The sequence below is a fragment of the Balaenoptera physalus genome (assembly GCF_965194825.1).
Source record: "Balaenoptera physalus genome assembly, chromosome: 1".
NCBI lineage: Eukaryota > Metazoa > Chordata > Mammalia > Artiodactyla > Balaenopteridae > Balaenoptera > Balaenoptera physalus.
In genome coordinates, this window is record NC_138882.1 from 174,498,904 (window position 1) to 174,517,865 (window position 18,962).

General features: G+C 48.9%; 1 protein-coding gene and 1 pseudogene across 2 annotated transcripts in view; one reads left to right on the forward strand and one right to left on the reverse strand.

Moving 5' to 3' along the window:
• Positions 1 to 18,962, forward strand: part of LOC309650224 (glycine cleavage system H protein, mitochondrial pseudogene) — a 126,151-nt pseudogene that overhangs the window by 8,877 nt on the left and 98,312 nt on the right. The window lies entirely within an intron of this gene.
• On the reverse strand, positions 6,613 to 18,883 carry THEMIS2 (thymocyte selection associated family member 2). The gene is made up of 6 exons (XM_082451057.1): positions 18,695 to 18,883; positions 16,314 to 16,454; positions 13,289 to 13,699; positions 10,588 to 11,654; positions 8,026 to 8,182; positions 6,613 to 7,622 (listed from the first exon to the last, which is right to left on the reverse strand). The coding sequence occupies exons 1-6, from the start codon at positions 18,786 to 18,788 to the stop codon at positions 7,570 to 7,572; spliced, it is 1,923 nt and encodes a 640-aa protein (XP_082307183.1). The 5' UTR covers positions 18,789 to 18,883; the 3' UTR covers positions 6,613 to 7,569.

Sequence of the window (18,962 nt, forward strand, 5' to 3'; positions counted from 1 at the left end):
AATTATTGAAAGCAGCAAGGGGAAAACGACAAATAACATACAAGGGAACTCCCATAAGGTTAACAGCTGATTTCTCAGCAGAAACTCTGCAAGCCAGAAGGGAATGGCATGATATACTTAAAGTGATGAAAGGGAAGAACCTACAACCAAGATTACTATACCCGGCAAGGATCTCATTTAGATTTGATGGAGAAATCAAAAGCTTTACAGACAAGCAAAAGCTAAGAGAATTCAGCACCACCAAACCAGCTCTACAACAAATGCTAAAGGAACTTCTCTAAGTGGGAAACACAAGAGAAGAAAAGGACCTACAAAAACAAACCCAAAACAATTAAGAAAATGGTCATAGGAACATACATATCGATAATTACCTTAAACGTGAATGGATTAAACGCCCCAACCAAAAGACATAGACTGGCTGAATGGATACAAAAACAAGACCCATATATATGCTGTCTACAAGAGACCCACTTTAGACCTAGGGACACATACAGACTGAAAGTGAGGGGATGGAAAAAGATATTCCATGCAAATGGAAATCAAAAGAAAGCTGGAGTAGCTATACTCATATCAGATAAAATAGACTTTAAAATAAAGAATGTTACAAGAGACAAGGAAGGACACTACATAATGATCCAGGGATCAATCCAAGAAGATATAACAATTATAAATATATATGCACCCAACATAGGAGCACCTCAATACATAAGGCAACTGCTAACAGCTATAAAAGACGAAATCGACAGTAACACAATAATAGTGGGGGACTTTAACACTTCACTTACACCAATGGACAGATCATCCAAAATGAAAATAAATAAGGAAACAGAAGCTTTAAATGACACAATAGACCAGATAGATTTAATTGATATATATAGGACATTCCATCCAAAAACAGCAGATTACACGTTCTTCTCAAGTGCGCACGGAACATTCTCCAGGATAGATCACATCTTGGGTCACAAATCAAGCCTCAGTAAATTTAAGAAAATTGAAATCATACCAAGCATCTTTTCTGACCACAACGCTATGAGATTAGAAATGAATTACAGGGAAAAAAACGTAAAAAAGACAAACACATGGAGGCTAAACAATACGTTACTAAATAACCAAGAGATCACTGAAGAAATCAAAGAGGAAATAAAAAAATACCTAGAGACAAATGACAATGAAAACACGACGACCCAAAACCTATGGGATGCAGCAAAAGCGGTTCTAAGAGGGAAGTTTATAGCTATACAAGCCTACCTAAAGAAACAAGAAAAATCTCAAGTAAACAATCTAACCTTACACCTAAAGAAACTAGAGAAAGAAGAACAAACAAAACCCAAAGTTAGCAGAAGGAAAGAAATCATAAACATCAGAGCAGAAATAAATGAAATAGAAACAAAGAAAACAATAGCAAAGATCAATAAAACTAAAACTTGGTTCTTTGAGAAGATAAACAAAATTGATAAGCCATTAGCCAGACTCATCAAGAAAAAGAGGGAGAGGACTCAAATCAATAAAATCAGAAATGAAAAAGGAGAAGTTACAACAGACACTGCAGAAATACAGAACATCCTAAGAGACTACTATAAGCAACTTTATGCCAATAAAATGGACAACCTGGAAGAAATGGACAAATTCTTAGAAAGGTATAACCTTCCAAGACTGAATCAGGAGGAAACAGAAAATATGAACAGACCAATCACAAGTAATGAAATTGAAACTGTGATTAAAAATCTTCCAACAAACAAAAGTCCAGGACCAGATGGCTTCACAGGTGAATTCTATCAAACATTTAGAGAAGAGCTAACACCCATCCTTCTCAAACTCTTCCAAAAAATTGCAGAGGAAGGAACACTCCCAAACTCATTCTATGAAGCCACCATCACCCTGATACCAAAACCAGACAAAGACACTACAAAAAAAGAAAATTACAGACCAATATCACTGATGAATATAGATGCAAAAATCCTCAACAAAATACTAGCAAACAGAATCCAACAACACATTAAAAGGATCATACACCACGACCAAGTGGGATTTATCCCAGGGATGCAAGGATTCTTCAATATACGCAAATCAATCAATGTGATACACCATATTAACAAATTGAAGAATAAAAACCATATGATCATCTCAATAGATGCAGAAAAAGCTTTTGACAAAATTCAACACCCATTCCTGATAAAAACTCTCCAGAAAGTGGGCATAGAGGGAACCTACCTCAACATAATAAAGGCCATATATGACAAACCCACAGCAAACATCATTCTCAATGGTGAAAAACTGAAAGCATTTCCTCTAAGATCAGGAACGAGACAAGGATGTCCACTCTCACCACTACTATTCAACATAGTTCTGGAAGTCCTAGCCATGGCAATCAGAGAAGAAAAAGAAATAAAAGGAATACAAATTGGAAAAGAGGAAATAAAACTGTCACTGTTTGCGGATGACATGATACTATACATAGAGAATCCTAAAACTGCCACCAGAAAACTGCTAGAGCTAATTAATGAATATGGTAAAGTTGCAGGATACAAAATTAATGCACAGAAATCTCTTGCATTCCTATACACTAATGATGAAAAATCTGAAAGAGAAATTATGGAAACACTCCCATTTACCATTGCAACAAAAAGAATAAAATACCTAGGAATAAACCTACCTAGGGAGACAAAAGACCTGTATGCAGAAAACTATAAGACACTGATGAAAGAAATTAAAGATGATACCAACAGATGGAGAGATATACCATGTTCTTGGATTGGAAGAATCAACATTGTGAAAATGAGTATACTACCCAAAGCAATCTACAGATTCAATGCAATCCCTATCAAATTACCAATGGCATTTTTTACAGAGCTAGAACAAATCATCTTAAAATTTGTATGGAGACACGAAAGACCCCGAATAGCCAAAGCAGTCTTGAGGCAAAAAAATGGAGCTGGAGGAATCAGACTCCCTGACTTCAGACTATACTACAAAGCTACAGTAATCAAGACAATATGGTACTGGCACAAAAACAGAAACATAGATCAATGGAACAAGATAGAAAGCCCAGAGATTAACCCACGCACCTATGGTCAACTAATCTATGACAAAGGAGGCAAAGATATACAATGGAGAAAAGACAGTCTCTTCAATAAGTGGTGCTGGGAAAACTGGACAGCTACATGTAAAAGAATGAAATTAGAATACTCCCTAACACCATACACAAAAATAAACTCAAAATGGATTAGAGACCTAAATATAAGGCTGGACACTATAAAACTCTTAGAGGAAAACATAGGAAGAACACTCTTTGACATAAATCACAGCAAGATCTTTTTTGATCCACCTCCTAGAGTAATGGAAATAAAAACAAAAATAAACAAGTGGGACCTAATGAAACTTCAAAGCTTTTGCACAGCAAAGGAAACCATAAACAAGACGAAAAGACAACCCTCAGAATGGGAGAAAATATTTGCAAACGAATCAACGGACAAAGGATTAATCTCCAAAATATATAAACAGCTCATTCAGCTCAATATCAAAGAAACAAACACCCCAATCCAAAAATGGGCAGAAGACCTAAATAGACATTTCTCCAAAGAAGACATACAGACGGCCACGAAGCACATGAAAAGATGCTCAACATCACTAATTATTAGAGAAATGCAAATCAAAACTACAATGAGGTATCACCTCACTCCTGTTAGAATGGGCATCATCAGAAAATCTACAAACAACAAATGCTGGAGAGGGTGTGGAGAAAAGGGAACCCTCTTGCACTGTTGGTGGGAATGTAAATTGATACAGCCACTATGGAGAACAATATGGAGGTTCCTTAAAAAACTAAAAATAGAATTACCATATGACCCAGCAATCCCACTACTGGGCATATACCCAGAGAAAACCGTAATTCAAAAAGACACATGCACCCGAATGTTCATTGCAGCACTATTTACAATAGCCAGGTCATGGAAGCAACCTAAATGCCCATCAACAGACGAATGGATAAAGAAGTTGTGGTACATATATACAATGGAATATTACTCAGCCATAAAAAGGAACGAAATTGAGTCATTTGTTGAGACGTGGATGGATCTAGAGACTGTCATACAGAGTGAAGTAAGTCAGAAAGAGAAAAACAAATATCGTATATTAATGCATGTATGTGGAACCTAGAAAAATGGTACAGATGAGCCAGTTTGCAGGGCAGAAGTTGAGACACAGATGTAGAGAATGGACATATGGACACCAAGGGGGGAAAACTGCAGTGAGGTGGGGATGGTGGTGTGCTGAATTGGGCGATTGGGATTGACATGTATACACTGATGTGTATAAAATTGATGCCTAATAAGAACCTGCAGTATAAAAAAACAAACAAAACAACTAATACTAAACTTTCATTGGGTTATTTGTATGGAAATATGTTAATATAAATGTTTCAGACATTACATGAAATTTCTAAAAATCTTATATTTGTATTTGTATGGAAATATGTATGGAAATATGTTAATATAAATGTTTCAGACGTTAAAAAAAAAAAAAAAGATAACAAAAAAAAAAAAAAAAAAAACTACTTACTCATTAATTCAGCGAGTGTTTATTGAATACCTACTGTGTCAACCCATTGGTCAGCTACTAGGAATATAAAGCAAAATAAGAGATTGGTGTCCCAGCACTTGCTGATTCAGCATTCCCAATAACACAGAGTAGCTACTCAGGGATACTGAATTCCCTGCCACCTTGGCAGTGACACGGTCTCACAGGAGTTCTGTGGATTCTGAGCACTACGGAGGCCCGTGGGGCTGAGCAGAGGTAGGCCACTGCTCAGCAGAGTGAAACGCCAGCCTCTGTAGAGTGTCTACCTGCTCAAGCCAGGGGAACTTGCATTTTGGATATTTGTGGTCACCTGGGATGTCAGGTATACAGTGTTCTCTTGGTACATTGTTGAGACAGCAGGAACAGCACTGTGACCCAAGTTCTCAGAAATCCCCAGTGTCACAGCCAAGCCATGAGTCCAGCCTAGTCTCAGGAAGATCTCTTTAGGTGTACAGGTGGGAGATGAGGCTCCTTGGGAAATAGTGGTACTTTATTGGATTTAACTAGAGAAAAGCCAGTAAGAATTAGTGTCCGATGTGAATTAATAGATTTGTTTGTTTTTTTTTAATTTGTTTTTTAAAATGCTGTTGAGGGAAATTCAAAACTCTTGATAAATTTTTGAGCATGCATCCCCAGGTTATATTCATTTATTTAGCAGTTATTTACTTGTGTTACTATATTAGTTTGTTACATATATTACAAAACACTCAAAATTAGAAATGAAAAAGGATATTAAAAATAAATATGAAAGGATGTACCAATACAGTTGACCCTTGAACATCACGGTTTGAGCTGTGCCGGTCCACTTATACGCGGATTTTTTCCAGTAAACACATACTACACGGTCTGCAGTTGGTTGAATCTGCAGGTGCAGAGGGCCAACTGTAAAGTTGTATGTGGATTTTTTGACCGTGTGGGGGGTCAAGTGTAATTCTTCTCTGTTTCCCAGTCAGTCATCTTGTGTGCTCACTTTGGAGACCACTGCTTGGGGGAATCTCTAGTCCCATTATAATTCCCTCCCCACCACCCAGCGGTTTATTCCAGAGGTAAAGAAGACAAAGCACCCTGAGGGTGGTATCTGCCTTTGGTCCATTCCCCTCCTACCCTCACTGCTCTAGTAAGACATTCACAATTGTGGTTTTCAAACATGTTTTCCTTTGAAGCCCAGCTCTCCCTGCTATGAAATTGCTGCCTTTCTCCTCATGGCAGCATTTGGCCACTCCGAAATCCCCTTTTGTGGGAACTGGTGGCCCTCTCCTCTGCCCCGCTTTTGTGATCTTGCTCAATTTGGCGCCAGGATTAACTGCAAACATGAAAGTGAAACTGTTGACATTTGCATGGGGTCGTGATCCCTAGGGGTTCGGTGCCAAGGAGGAACTTTCTGTCTCTTGCTTATTGCTTTTCCCAGAGTACTCTCTTCCTCAGGATCCTCCTGTGTGGTAGAGATTGCATCTGTGGAGGAGGGCATGGGAACTGGTGTGGAGATGAGCATGGGTGCTAGATATTGGGGACTGGCCCAGCAGCATGTAGTCACCACTCAGTGGTCACCTGGAGAATGCCCTGCTGGAGTGTGGCGGCCTGGGAAGTACATGGGTCCAGAGAGCCGGAGGGATGTTAGGAGGCAAAGGAAGGACACACTCAGGTGTAGTGCCTAGAATCCAGGAGTGGGAATTTGACCCTCTTTCGGCTCCCGCCTCCACTGGACACTCCTTCCATCTTTTTGTCTCTCTCCTGTCCTCTGCTGACCATGGTGCTTAGTTCCGTGACTGCATTAGCCCAAGAAACCAAAGTCCCACTACTTCTAGGAAGTGAGGCCTGTGGTCTTACCTTACTGAACAGGCCTTAACTGACCCTGGAAACGGAGTTAGTTATTCTCTGCGTAGACACAGGCTTGTATTTCTTCTCTTATCTCGTTATACTGGCTCTGTCTCCACAGCCCAGGAACATAGTATAAACACTGGGATGAATTCCATGACTAGGAGACAGCGTAAGCATGTGAAAGGGGTGTTGGTTTTAGAGACAGGTACAACTCTCTAATCTTGGTCAACAGTAATGATACTAACATGTTTATTGAATGTTTATTATGAGCCAGGCACTGTGCTAAATGCTGTACAGATATTATCTCAATCGATCCTTAAAACAATCTTTTGAGGTAGATAACTTAGTTTCATTTTGCATGTGAAGAAACTGAAGCTTAGAGAGGTTAAAATCACTTGTAGGTGGTGAGCAAGGATCCTGACCCAGGCCCATGACTAGCCTGCCCACTGAAGCACACTAGACTAGCTTGTTTCCCAACCTTTAAAACCAGGCCTTGTCTACCTCAGAGAGTTGATTTAGATAGGGTTTGTAAAGGGTCTGGTACACAGACAGAACTTAATAAGTGATAATCTCTTATCATTTTTCCGGAAGCTCAGATGTCATTTTTATTCTGTGGTTTTAAAGTGAAATCATCTTGGCTAGTCACCTACAGCTGTCATGTGCTGGGTGCTGCAGAGATGAGGAAGACAGTCCTGGTCCCTCAGGGGCTCAGAGCCTGGGTGGGGGACGGGGAGAGGGAGGAGAGAGTGGAGCAGGGGCGGCCAGCATTACAAAAGGCTCTCAGTGCAGTGTGTGATCAGGATTGAGGCCCCTTTACCAAGAGGCAGGAGGCACTGTGCTGCCGTCACCAAGGTGGGCAGTCTCTTGGATTCCTTTCTGCACTAACCAGTGGGGCAACTGGTGTTGGGGTGCAGGACTGAGTAGAACCCAGCTGGCTACTTGATACCAAAGCTCCGAGGCTGAAGGAGCCAAATGCAAGGTGCTGGGCCCAGAGAAGCCAGAGGGAAGCTGGTGCAGGGTCTTTCCTATTTCCAGTCCGTCCCCACCCGGCCACTCCTTGTCCACAGTCTGATTTCTGAGAGGCCTTGTCCAGGGTCCTCTAAAGGCGTGTAATAGGTGGCTGATATCTCGGGTTCCCTAAGAAGCAGCAGTTAGGAAGTAAGGTTCCTCCAGCACCTAGAGGGTTTTCGGAAACTGCTCAAGTATTTCTTCGTAATCATGGTCATCATCTGCAAAAGAATCCAAGTCAGTGAGGACCTTTGGCCTTAGGTTCCTTCCCCTCTTTAGGGTACTTTCCTCCCTTGAACAGGGGAGGGCTTGGTCTGGATGCTCTAAGGTCCTTGCTAGCCCAGAAACCACAGTTTGTTGTGTCTGAACACTTCGCAAACATTCTCCTGTGTGCCCTTGGGGAGGGTAGTTGGGGGATGAACTCATTTTCCTTGGACAGTAGGGACCCTTCAGCCTCAGCCCATCTCATATAGGCCTGTCCATCCAACTGGGACTGTGGAAGGGTCGCTCACGGGCAGGGCCCTGCTGAAGGTATGGCCAGCACCATCAGAGGCAAAAGCAGCAGCAGAATGGCATGGGGGCGGGGAGAAGGAAAGACGGGTGAACAGGGGCTGACAGACTCACCTGTATCCTGAGTGATGGGCTTAGTGAGCTTGAGACCCTTCTTGTGACCAGGAATGTCACTGTATAAATTGCAGCTGTCCTTGGTGACCTTTGGGAAGGTCTTCCTCTTGGGTTTAGGCAGCAGAGATGATTTCTGCAATTGGAAGACTTCAGAAGACTAAGTGGGAGAAAAAGCAGAAGTTAGCAGGGTGTCAAGAAATGGAGTAAGAGAGTACATGAAATGCAATTTCCTTCAAATCTCACTTCCTCTGCTCCCCTCTGAACTTCCTTTTCAGTGTATGGCTTCTCAGGACCCCAGGTGTTTTTGCTACAAGCACTTGAACTGTTCTTTGGCAGGGGAGAAAGGGGCCAGGGTGAGAGATGACAGGGTTGGGGGCTAGAGACAGGGTGTCCCTGCGTTTTTACACAGGGATTTGGTCATTGTCCTCCAAATCTTTTGCTGAAGGAGAAAAAAGTAGTCACAAAGCCTCAGGACAAACAGAGTGCAGAGCTGAGAGGGGTCCCAGAAGGAAGAGGACTTTTACTGAAATCCTGCCATGTGCCAGAAGCTGTATGCATATCCGTTCACTCATCCTCAAGTGACTCTCTGAGCTGTTTGAGTCCCCAGTTCACACGTGAGGAACCAGGCTCAGAAAGAGCGTGCCACATCAAGCCTCGCACAGGGGATCCCTGGCTGGGCCAGGCTTCGGACGCAGAACCATGTCTGTGGCCTGTAAAGCTGCTCCTCTTCCCACCACGTCATGCTTTCAGAAGCAAACAGTACGGCTCCCTGATGAGCAGCAGAGAATACTGATTCCCAGGGGGGGATATTGCTGGTTCTAGGGCAAAAAGCAGGAGCCATCCCAGAGGAGCCATCAGGAACCAAGGCTGGGACGGAGGTCTCAACTCTTTGTACCACATTCTTTCCAGCACTGTCACAAGGCCTGTGTTTCAGATGTCCCAGTCTATTTTTGGTTCTGTCAGAAAACGACTACCCTACCCCCTGCCCCACAGATACGAGCCCCTTCTGGGGCTGAGATCACGCAGGGTTCATCTTTTTAACTTCCATGCCATCCCACTGCCTCCCCACACGGTACGAAATCCAAGTCTCTGCACATCCCAAAACAGTATGCTTGTTACAGTTTACGAAGTGCTTTTTATGTAGATCACTCCCCCCCCACCCCCCCATGCCCCCCATTCTCAGCAGAGCATGGCTATCAGCGCCCACCTCAGAGGGACGCCGTGAGAGCTGGGTGGGGCAGTACGTACGTGTAAGGGGCCACCCCAGGGTAAGCGCCCCACTAGTAGAGGCTAACAAAACAGCACTGAGAGTTAGTGGTGTTATCCCAGGCTCACTGGTGAGGGAACATGCCCAGAGAGGAAGTACAGCCCACGGAGTGAGGAAACAGGGACGTGAACTTCGTGTTTCTGACTCTGACATTCTTTGCCCGCTTGTTGTGATTCAGTTTGGTTCAGTTCGGACTCACTAGCACTTTCTCTGCCTGCCTTGGAGTGGGAGGTCCCTGCCCCACAGGACTCTTGTTCTAGCCAGAGGCCAAGTACAACTAATTAAAACTACATGGCCTCCCACCTCCAAGCTGTGTACAGCGTGCAGTGTGACTACAGAAGAGGGAGAACTGTCACCGCCTTGGAGGAAATGTGAGCTGAGCCTTGCCCGTGAGTCTGAAAGGAGGAAGAACGTTCCTGGCAAAAGGACTGGCGTGTGTGAAGTGCTGAGGCAGGAATGCTGGCATACCAAGAGCGTCAGGAGTTCCTCTGTGGTTGGAGCTGCTGAGCAGTGGTGGAAGGTGGGCCTGGGAAGGTGAGACTGAAGTCAGCTATGAAGGACCCTGGATACCGTGTTAAGGGGTCCGCATTACCCCAGCAATGGGGAGCCACGGAAGGTTTCAGAAGGTGGGGCTGAGGCCCCATAGTGACCAGGGAAGGATGTGGGAGGCCGTTCTGACAGCCGTGGGGAGGGGTTGAAGAGGCTGCTGAAAGAGTTTAGGTGAAAAATGCTGTAGCTTGAGCTAAGGAGTGACAGCAGGGGTAGCAGAGAGAGGTAAAGCACCGTGAACTTGGAGTCACAGTGCTTCCGCTCCAGTTCAGGCCCCCCCGTTTATAAACTGTGTGACTTTGGGCGAGTCTCACAGTTGCTGAGACCTCATTTTCTCGACTGTAAAACATGGATGATCACACCATTGTCAGGATGGTCAGGATCGAATAATAGGTACAAAGCATGCACGTTTATAAACTGCACGTTCTGGAAATAGAGACAGATGTAGAGAACAAGCATATGGACCCCAAGGGGGGAAAGCGGGTGTGGGTGGGTAGTGGCGGCGGTGGGATGGACTGGGAGATCGGGGTTGACATATATACACTAATGTGTACAAAATAGGTAACTAATAATAACCTGCTGTATAAAAAAATAAAATTCAAAACTAACTAACTAACTAAATAAATAAACTGCACGTTCTGTACAGCTGTAAGAGACACGTGATGCCAGGCAGACAAAGAAGAAATGGCAGGACCCAATGATCCCTACAGGCAGCCCCTCCCTGCCCACTTGGGTTCTGTTGGTACCTTGACGCCTTTCGCCTTGCTGACCTGCTTCTTCTGCCCACTGAGGCCCTTACTTTTCGGAGGCCTGGGCGGGGGAGCTTGACCCTCAAAGGCCGGTGACTTCCGAAGGTGATAATAGAAGGCCTCTGTCAGCTCCTCCACTGGGACTACAGGGAGGGGCCCAGCCGGCTGGCTTGGCTGCCCCTCGGCTTCCACGACAGTCAGGTCCAGCCACCGGGGAGGGACCTCGAAGCACATCTCAGGGTTGGAGTCTAGGCTGACCACCAAGAAGGGTTCCATGATCTTCTCCTCCAGCCGCAGGCCCAGGAAGGAGGGCAGAGGGTCAGCAGGGTGGCTGGCGTCCTTGGCCACCACCTTGACCTCACAGGGCAGTGAGAACTGGGCAATCAGATCCTGCAGGCTGTAGCGCCGGCCATCACCCAACTCTTCCACGAAGCCGCCAGAGAGGTGGAGGGGCAGCAGAATCTGTTCTTGGTCCTCTGCCTCTTCATACTCCTCTCCCTCCCCAGGCTGGTCACTCAGCCGCTGACACACCAGGACGTCTATGTCCCTCTTTTGAACCCCAAGGGCCTGGCCAGACCCCAACACCTCCAGCCTGTCTCCCATGGCCAGGGACATGAACCCGGGGTTCTCAAACCCGTCTCCTTCACAGTCCTTTGTGGCCACTACCCGGAGTGGCTGGCCTGGCTGGAGAGCACCCAGGAGGTCGTAGGCCGTGGGGAACTCTCTCGGCCGCCGCCGCAGCTTGCCCTGGTAGGCCCCGGAGATCATGAAGTGTCTGGGCACTTTCCGGCCCTTGGTTGAGGCCAGGAACCGCCAGGGTGGCGAGGCCAGGCCGTAGATGCAGAGCCTCTGGCCCTTCTGTAAGGAGCTCAGCCACGGGCTGAGGAAGATGGGGGGCCCCTCCGGAACTTCCAGGATCTCTGTGGGCAGGGGGAAGGGGCCTCCCCGGGCCAGGGCCTCGCTCAGCAGCAGCGGTTGCATGAAGTGGATGTGCTGAGAGGAGGCGGTGATATCCTCCACGTCAACCTCCAGGGTGGAGGGGATCTTGACGATGGTCCTGCGCACTGTGGAGGGGAGAGGTCAGCTCCGGCGCGCACGCTCCACCCCTCAGAGGTCTGAGCCTGCTAACCTCTTTCCTGTCTTCATCTTTTCTTTCCTACCAGCGTTTTCCTATCGTACCAGATTCCTTGCCCACTCTTTCCTTCAACCTCTTTTTAAAAAGTTACTATAAAAAGTTTTTAAAATATTTGTAAAAGTAGAATAGTATAGTGAACCCCAATGTACCTGTCACCCAGCTTCAACATTTAACCCATGGCCCATTTTCTTTCCTTTATACCCCCATCTATCCATTCCCCCTCCACTGGATTATTTGGAATCAGAATAATCACATCTTGCCATCTGTGACTATTTCAATGTGTATTGCTAAAAGAAGGGGTAATTAAAATTTCAAAAATAATAACCACCAGGCTATGATCACATTGAAGTAATAATAATTTGATAATTCCTTAATATCACTGAATATCCAATCAGTTCCCTTTAAAATTTTAATTGAATTTTGAATGTAATTTTATAAGCTGTCTTTCCAAATCCTTTCTGGATTTAAATAGATAGAACCAAATCAAGAAAGACACTGACTACATGACTTTGGACAGCCTCCCCCTGTCCTGGCATTGATAGCGCCTGGTGCATAAACTCTGTAAGAGTCTGAGGAAAACTGGCCCACCCACTCTGTTGTTTGAGCCGCAACACACGGAAGACAGAACAGGGAATGTTCTCCCTGTTTTGCAGATGAGAACACTGGGGCTCCGAGGAGTGGTGGTGACTTCCCTCAGGTCACGTGGTTGGGATTTTTGCCCTATGCCAGATGAGCTGATAATTGGCTGAAGCTGGGAGATGGGCACATGCGGGTTCATTACACTGTTGTTTTTTTTCTTCAGAATGCTTTATAAATTACCTGAGCTGCCTCATTCTCCAGGGTAGCCAACTCGTTATTTTTACAAAAACTAGTAAACAAAGCATAGGTTGTTTCTTAGGACAGTCCTCAGTCAGACTGCTGGCAGAATCCAGAGAAGGGTTGGTGAGGCAGAGGCAGAACCTGGCCAGTCAAGAGGCCAAGGCTGAGTGGAGGTAGAAGAATGGGGGTGCCCTGGGGACCTCTACACATACACCCATTCTTCTACCTCTGCTCCAGCTTGGCCTCCGACCGGCCAGACCTGGCCAGGTTCTGCCTCTGCCTCACCAACCCTCTGTGCAGCCACCAGCCTGTCCTAAGAAGTAACCTATGAAACAGCCAGGGGATTCGGCCAGACAGTACCCTCCCAGACGGGAGGCCCTTCACGAACAATCCTGCTCTCCTCAGCAACAGGGAAATATATTTCTCCTGAGCAAACGGTCAACGCTGCACTTTCTAACACTATGTTTCTTCGTCCTAGCTGCGGGCAACCTCACAACCCGACTTTTGCCAAACTTTATAAAGTACGTGGGACCTCACTCAAGTCACCCGTTTTCCTATCTCCTTTTGCACCTAACTTCCACTATTGGGGATTCTTTATTCTGTTACGTTGTATATACCAGGTAAACCACCTGGAATCCCTGGACTATCCACGGGGATAGGGGGCATCTTCCCATCAGAGCAGCTCCCCAGGGCCTCCTCTGCCCCTCCCGCCCCCAGGCCCACCCACCTGCCCGGGGAACTCACAGTGCATGATGGCTTCGACCTCGTACTGGGGCATCAGGGTCAGGGAGCGCCAGGGGAGGGCGGGGCAGGTGAGGATGGTGTCCCTCAGGGCCGGGTCCTGCAGCACCTGGAGCAGAGTCCGAGGGGGCCCAGGCTGCAGTTCCCAGAAGGGCCCCTTCTGGGACAGGGGCAGGTGCAGAAGGACCTGCTGGGCCCCAGTGCCCAGCACACAGCAGGCACAGCAGGTCCCAAGGTGCATTTCCACAGCTTCAAGCTTGAGGGGCTGCTCCTGAGGCACCACCCTGGTCTTGGTGGTGATTCTGTGGGTCGACATGAAGCAGATGGGCAGCTGCTTGGAGCTCTGGGTTGCAGCAGAGACCAGCTCCTCCAGGGTTCCATAGCTCCGGGGGCCAGTGAGGGGGCTGAAGTTGCCTGTGGGGCACAGCAGTGGGTGTCAGGGTGGGGCAGACCTTTGCCGGGCCCAGGGCCGCATATCCCATGCCCAGGTCTGGCTGCAGAGAACCAGCCAGAATCCCCCGAGGACAGGGGCCAAGGGTGGGCCAGCACTTGGATATCCAGACTGCAGGGCTGAGGGACGGCAGGCAGCAAGTGACCATTGCAAATGGACAGTGAGGGCAGGGGTGGGGACAGTTCCTTCTCACACAGGCACGGACACAGAGGGATTGTCACCAGAGACAGAACAGACACACTGCCACATTTTCCTACCTCCCGACCCCACCTGCCTCTCACTTTGCCATCTTTGTCTCCAGATACCTCACCCCTGCTCCATTCCCACACACCAGCACCTACCACCCCATCCTGGGTGGGTGAGTGCCACAGTCCCTCCCAAACTAGAAACCCAGGAGCTACCGGCCAAATGAACTCTGACCACCCCTCTACCCCTCCCCCTGCCCTGTCCATTCTTCTGCCACCAGACTGGCCTAAAATACCCCATGTCTGGACATAATATCACTTCCAGGGTCTTCCTGCCCAAAACCCTCAACACAAATCTATTCAAGGAAGCACCACACAAAGTCGGTCTGAGGGACATTCTGCAAAAGTACTGATCTGGACTCTTCAAAAATGTTGATATCAAGACAAAGGAAGGCTGAGGAACTATTCCAGCCTGAAGGAGACTAAAGGAGGCCAACTGAATGTCATGTGCAATCTGGGACTAGATTCTGGATCAAGGCAAACACCGGGCTATCAAGGACATTAGTAGGGCGGCTGGTGAAATCTGAATACAGACTGTGGGTTAGACAGTAGTATTGTATCAATATTAAATTTCCTGAATTTAACCACTGAACTACAGTTTTGTGAGTGAATGTCCTTGTTTTTTAGGAGCTAAGCTAAATATTGGGAGTAATATTCAGATGTAATGGGGCATCATGTCTATAACTCTCAGATGGTTCAGAAAAAAGATATATATACACACACATATATAGTAATATATGTTCATATGTATATATGTGTGTGTGTATGTATATATAATATACAGAGAGAGGGAATGCAAATGTAACAACATGCTTAACTGGTCAATCTGGATAAACAGTATACAGGAGTTCTAGCAAGTCTTCTGTAAATTTGAAATTATTTCAAATTTTTTAAAAACCTCAAAATACAAAACAAAACACATCACTTCCCTATTTAAAAGCTCTTTGGCTACTTAATACCTTCAAAATAAAGACCGAAATGTGGGGACTTCCCTGGTGGCGCAGTGCTTAAGAATCCGAATGCCAATGCAGGGGACACGGGTTCGATCCCTGGTCTGGGAAGATCCCACATGCCACGGAGCAGCTAAGCCCGTGCGCCACAACTACTGAGCCTGCACTCTAGAGCCCACGAGCCACAACTACTGAGCCTGCATGCTGCAACTACTGAAACCCATGCGCCTAGAGCCCGTGCTCCGCAGCAAGAGAAGCCACCACAGTGAGAAGCCCGCGCACCGCAACAAACAGTAGCCCCCACTCGCCGCAACTAGAGAAAAGCCCACGCGCAGCAACGAAGACCCAACACAGCCAAAAATTAAATAAATTTATTTAAAAATTAAATTAAATTAAAAAAAAAAAAAAGAACGAAATGTGTCCGTGCCCCACACAAGCTCCCCCCGCCCCCCTGCGGTCTGACTCCCGCTCACCTCCCCACCACTTCCCCTCACCTGGAACCCATGCCCTCACTGGTCCCCTCCAGCGATCACAGGAAACCATACTGAGAACAAGCCTGCAGAGGGTGCCTGCTCTGAGCCCAGCCCTGTTCTAAGTGCATCATACATGGCAACTCACTTAATCGTCACGTCAAGGCTGACTGCCCCATTACAGAAGAGGAAGCTGAGGCGCAGAGAGGTCACGGGAACTAACCACGGCCACAGCTAGTAGCCGGCAGAGGTGGGATTCCCATCCAGGCTGCTGGCCTCAGCGTCCAGGCCCTTGGTCCACCACACTACACGCCTCCTGCAGTGACTGCGCTACGGGGGGTTTCTGGAGCACCAGTGTGCTCATGCTACTCCCTCTAGCTGGGATCCTTCCTCCAGCTGAGGGGCCACCTCCTCCAGGAAGCCTGCACAGACCTCTGAGGCAGGCCACTCCTGCCCGGAGCCCTCTCCAAACTGGTGCCTACTTGCGCTGTTGTCCTCCTCACTGCCATCCTGGAAACTCCCCACCGGAGAGGGCTGCATCTGCTTCATCCCGAACCCCACACCCCAGCCCCCAGCACGAGGCCTGGCACACAGCAAGTGTCAATAAATGTTTGGTGAGTGAATGTGGGAGCGAATACAAAAACTGGCATGTGGACAAAGACATGAAACAAAAAAAGGCCCAGCCGAGAGGCAGATGTAATCAGAGATGGACACGGAGAGGAGCAGCCACGCCAGCTCAGGGCACCGTCAGAGCACGCAGAGGACGTTCGGGTCTCGGGGCTGGGTAGCGGTGGATGTGAGAGCAGTGTGTGCCCACCCAGAGCGGTGGGAGTTTGTGCTGGGGTCGCGTGTGCCCGAGGGTGTGCCTGGAGGGTTCCAGGGCACTCAGGGAGATAGAGGTGCCTGCCTTACCCTGGAAGTTGGGAGCGAGCTCCATGGTCTGGCCCGTCCCCGGGTTCTCGCAGACCACCTTCTGGAGGCGAACACAGGTGACCTTGATCAGGTCTCCTGTGGAGAGGGAGCACTCATTCCCAGAGATCTCATAGACGGAGCCTGCGGAGACAAAGAGCCAGTTTCACCCGTTCAGTAAAGGCCAAGCGCTAGGCGGCCCGTGCCCTGCTCCCCCCAGCCACTGCTCGGCCACACCTTTGCACACGTTGTTGCGGTGCCTGGAATGCCCTTCCCTGAGGCCGCTCTGCCTTGTTTTAGCACTGACTGTACCCCTCTGTGGTCACATCCCCTTGCCTCCCGAACTCAGCTCACAGGGCAGGACTGACCCATCTCAGCCAGCACAGGCCCAGCCTCGAAGTGTGTGTGTTTAAGTCATGAATGAGTAAACAACCCAGTAAATCCCAGTTCCCTTATTAGCTACAAAATCAGGCCCAGGGAGGTTCAGTGACTGCCCGGAGATCACACAAAGCCAAACACCCACACTGGCGCTTTCTTCTTCAGATGACTTGCTGTTAAGGGAAGCACAGGAGAGGATGGCGGGCCGCTGACAGGGTGGGCCCAGTAGGCGGGTCTGGGCCCTGACTTACAAGGTTTAAAGGGCTATAGCAGGGTCCAGAGCATGGAAGGTGCTCAGTAAAGATCTCTCACACACAGCGACCCATCCTGCTGATGAGGGACAGACAGTGCAGGTGGGCAAGCCTCCAGGCCACCTGACTCTACTCCACCCCCAGGGCAGCCCCAGCAGGGTCCTTTACAACAGCCCTGAGAAACGGATGAAAATCCCACCCCTTATCCCCAGGAAAATACACACAGGCTCATAAAACACACACTTCTGTCTACAGACGCTCGGGGCTGGTAACAAGAGCAGCCCTGGTGCTGAGAACTAACTATATGCCCGGCGCTGTGCTCGGCACTGCAGATGTGTCATGGCACTTAAGACTCATGACTGCCCCTGGAGGGAAGGACAGTTTCTCTTTCCTAAATACGGAAACCGAGCCTTGGCAAGGGTGAATGGGCCGCCCGAGATTATCAGGTAATAGGAGGCAGAATTGGGACTCCGCCCAGGACATTTGCCTCCAAACTGGGGCTCCTAACCACGCGGTGACCACAGGCATCTGCCCCATCAGTATCACCATCTGCCCCCCTCCACTTCACCCAACTCCCACACTCTCATCCTGTCAGATTCTTCTCTTACCCTCACTTCCGCCACTCCCGCACCACCCCCCCCAGGGGGAGCATAATGAGGAAACGCAAGTATTGTGACACACAGTGGGAGGGGGTGTCAGGAGGAGGGCAAACAGAGCACAGATGCCTGCAGGAAGCCCCCAGAGAGAGCGGGATTTGAACCCAGATCCCTCAGAGTCCCAAGTGGGCCTGGCGAGACCCCATGGTGTGGTGGCCCGTCCTGCCCCCTGTGGGGCCCTCCATGTGTCTCACCCTTGATCTAGGAACCCCACTTGGGGCCTCAGAACACTTTTCTGGAAGCTGCTGTGGTAGAGCAAGGGAGCGGATGGAGGCAACAGGATGAGGCAGGGCACTCAGAAATAGTTTGCTCTCTAAGGGAGGAGCCTCCCGCACCCCACCCAGACTCTCACTTCCCTCTCTCCTCCTCCTCCACCTTTCCCACTCAGTTGCCCACAGGTCCTCCCTCACCCTCAGAGCCACCGTCTCTCCCCTCACTGCCTGTCAATCCCTCCCCTCTCACTCTTTCAGGCAATGACTACTAAGCCCCAGCTGTGTACCATCCCTGTGAACCAGGCGGGCTGCAGCCAGGTGGGCAGATGTGCAGGTGTGCAAGGAGCCAGGAAGGCTTCCCGGAGGAGGAATCATTTTAGCTGAGAACTGAAGAGTTGATCGGATCAAGTACGGCCCAGTGCCAAGCAGAGAGCAAAGGCGGGATGGGGGGACTGAAGGAAGGACGTGTAGATAGGCGTCGAGGGGGAGGAATGGGAGGGCATACGGAGGGGAAGGCTGACCTGGCTCTTCAGAATCAAACAACAGCCCGGCGTCGTGAGCGCCTGAATGCCGCGACCCCGCACGGTCGGACCTCATGCAATGCGCACCACCGTTCCACCCCAGCTTGGCTCGGTTCCACCCACTTGAGTATCTGAGCTCATGGACTTTCCATCACCACCCTGCGGGGCAATCAGCGATCCCGCATTCCACGGAAGCAAAAGCCGTGACCCGGAGAAGTTGGAGTGTGGCCCCAAATCACACAGCTTGGGTAGCGGCAGCGTCGGGATTCGAACCCAGGGCGCAGTGTCCCGGGTTTCTAACGCCCTGGCAGGGAGAACCGGTCCGCCGCGGGGCCGAGGTCGGAGGGGTCTCGGCCCTTCACTCACCCTGGAAGTAGACACCCGAGCAGACCCGCAGCACACGCGGGAGGGAGGCAGGGTCCAGGGCGCACACGAAGTCCTGCAGCGACACGGGCTCCATGGTCCGCGCGGCTCGCTGGACGCGGACGGAACTGCCCGCCCGCCGCCGAGCGCTGCAACCCCGCCCGGCCGGCCCAGCGGGGCGGGGTTGGCTGGAGCGCCCCGCCCAGGGGCGTTGGGAATGCAACGCCGCGTTCTGGGACGCGCCACCTCTCTCTCCCGGCCTCAGTTCCCT

What these genes read in the sequence shown, in the direction of transcription:
- THEMIS2 (XM_082451057.1), bottom strand. Translation starts at nt 18,788, where the DNA reads ATGGAGCCCGTGTCGCTGCAGGACTTCGTGTGCGCCCTGGACCCTGCC. An exon ending in CTCGGGTGTCTACTTCCAGG is followed by an intron (nt 16,455 to 18,694) that starts GTGAGTGAAGGG and finishes TTGTCTCCGCAG; the next exon opens with GCTCCGTCTATGAGATCTCT. An exon ending in GCCCATCACTCAGGATACAG is followed by an intron (nt 7,623 to 8,025) that starts GTGAGTCTGTCA and finishes ATTCTTTTGCAG; the next exon opens with ATGATGACCATGATTACGAA.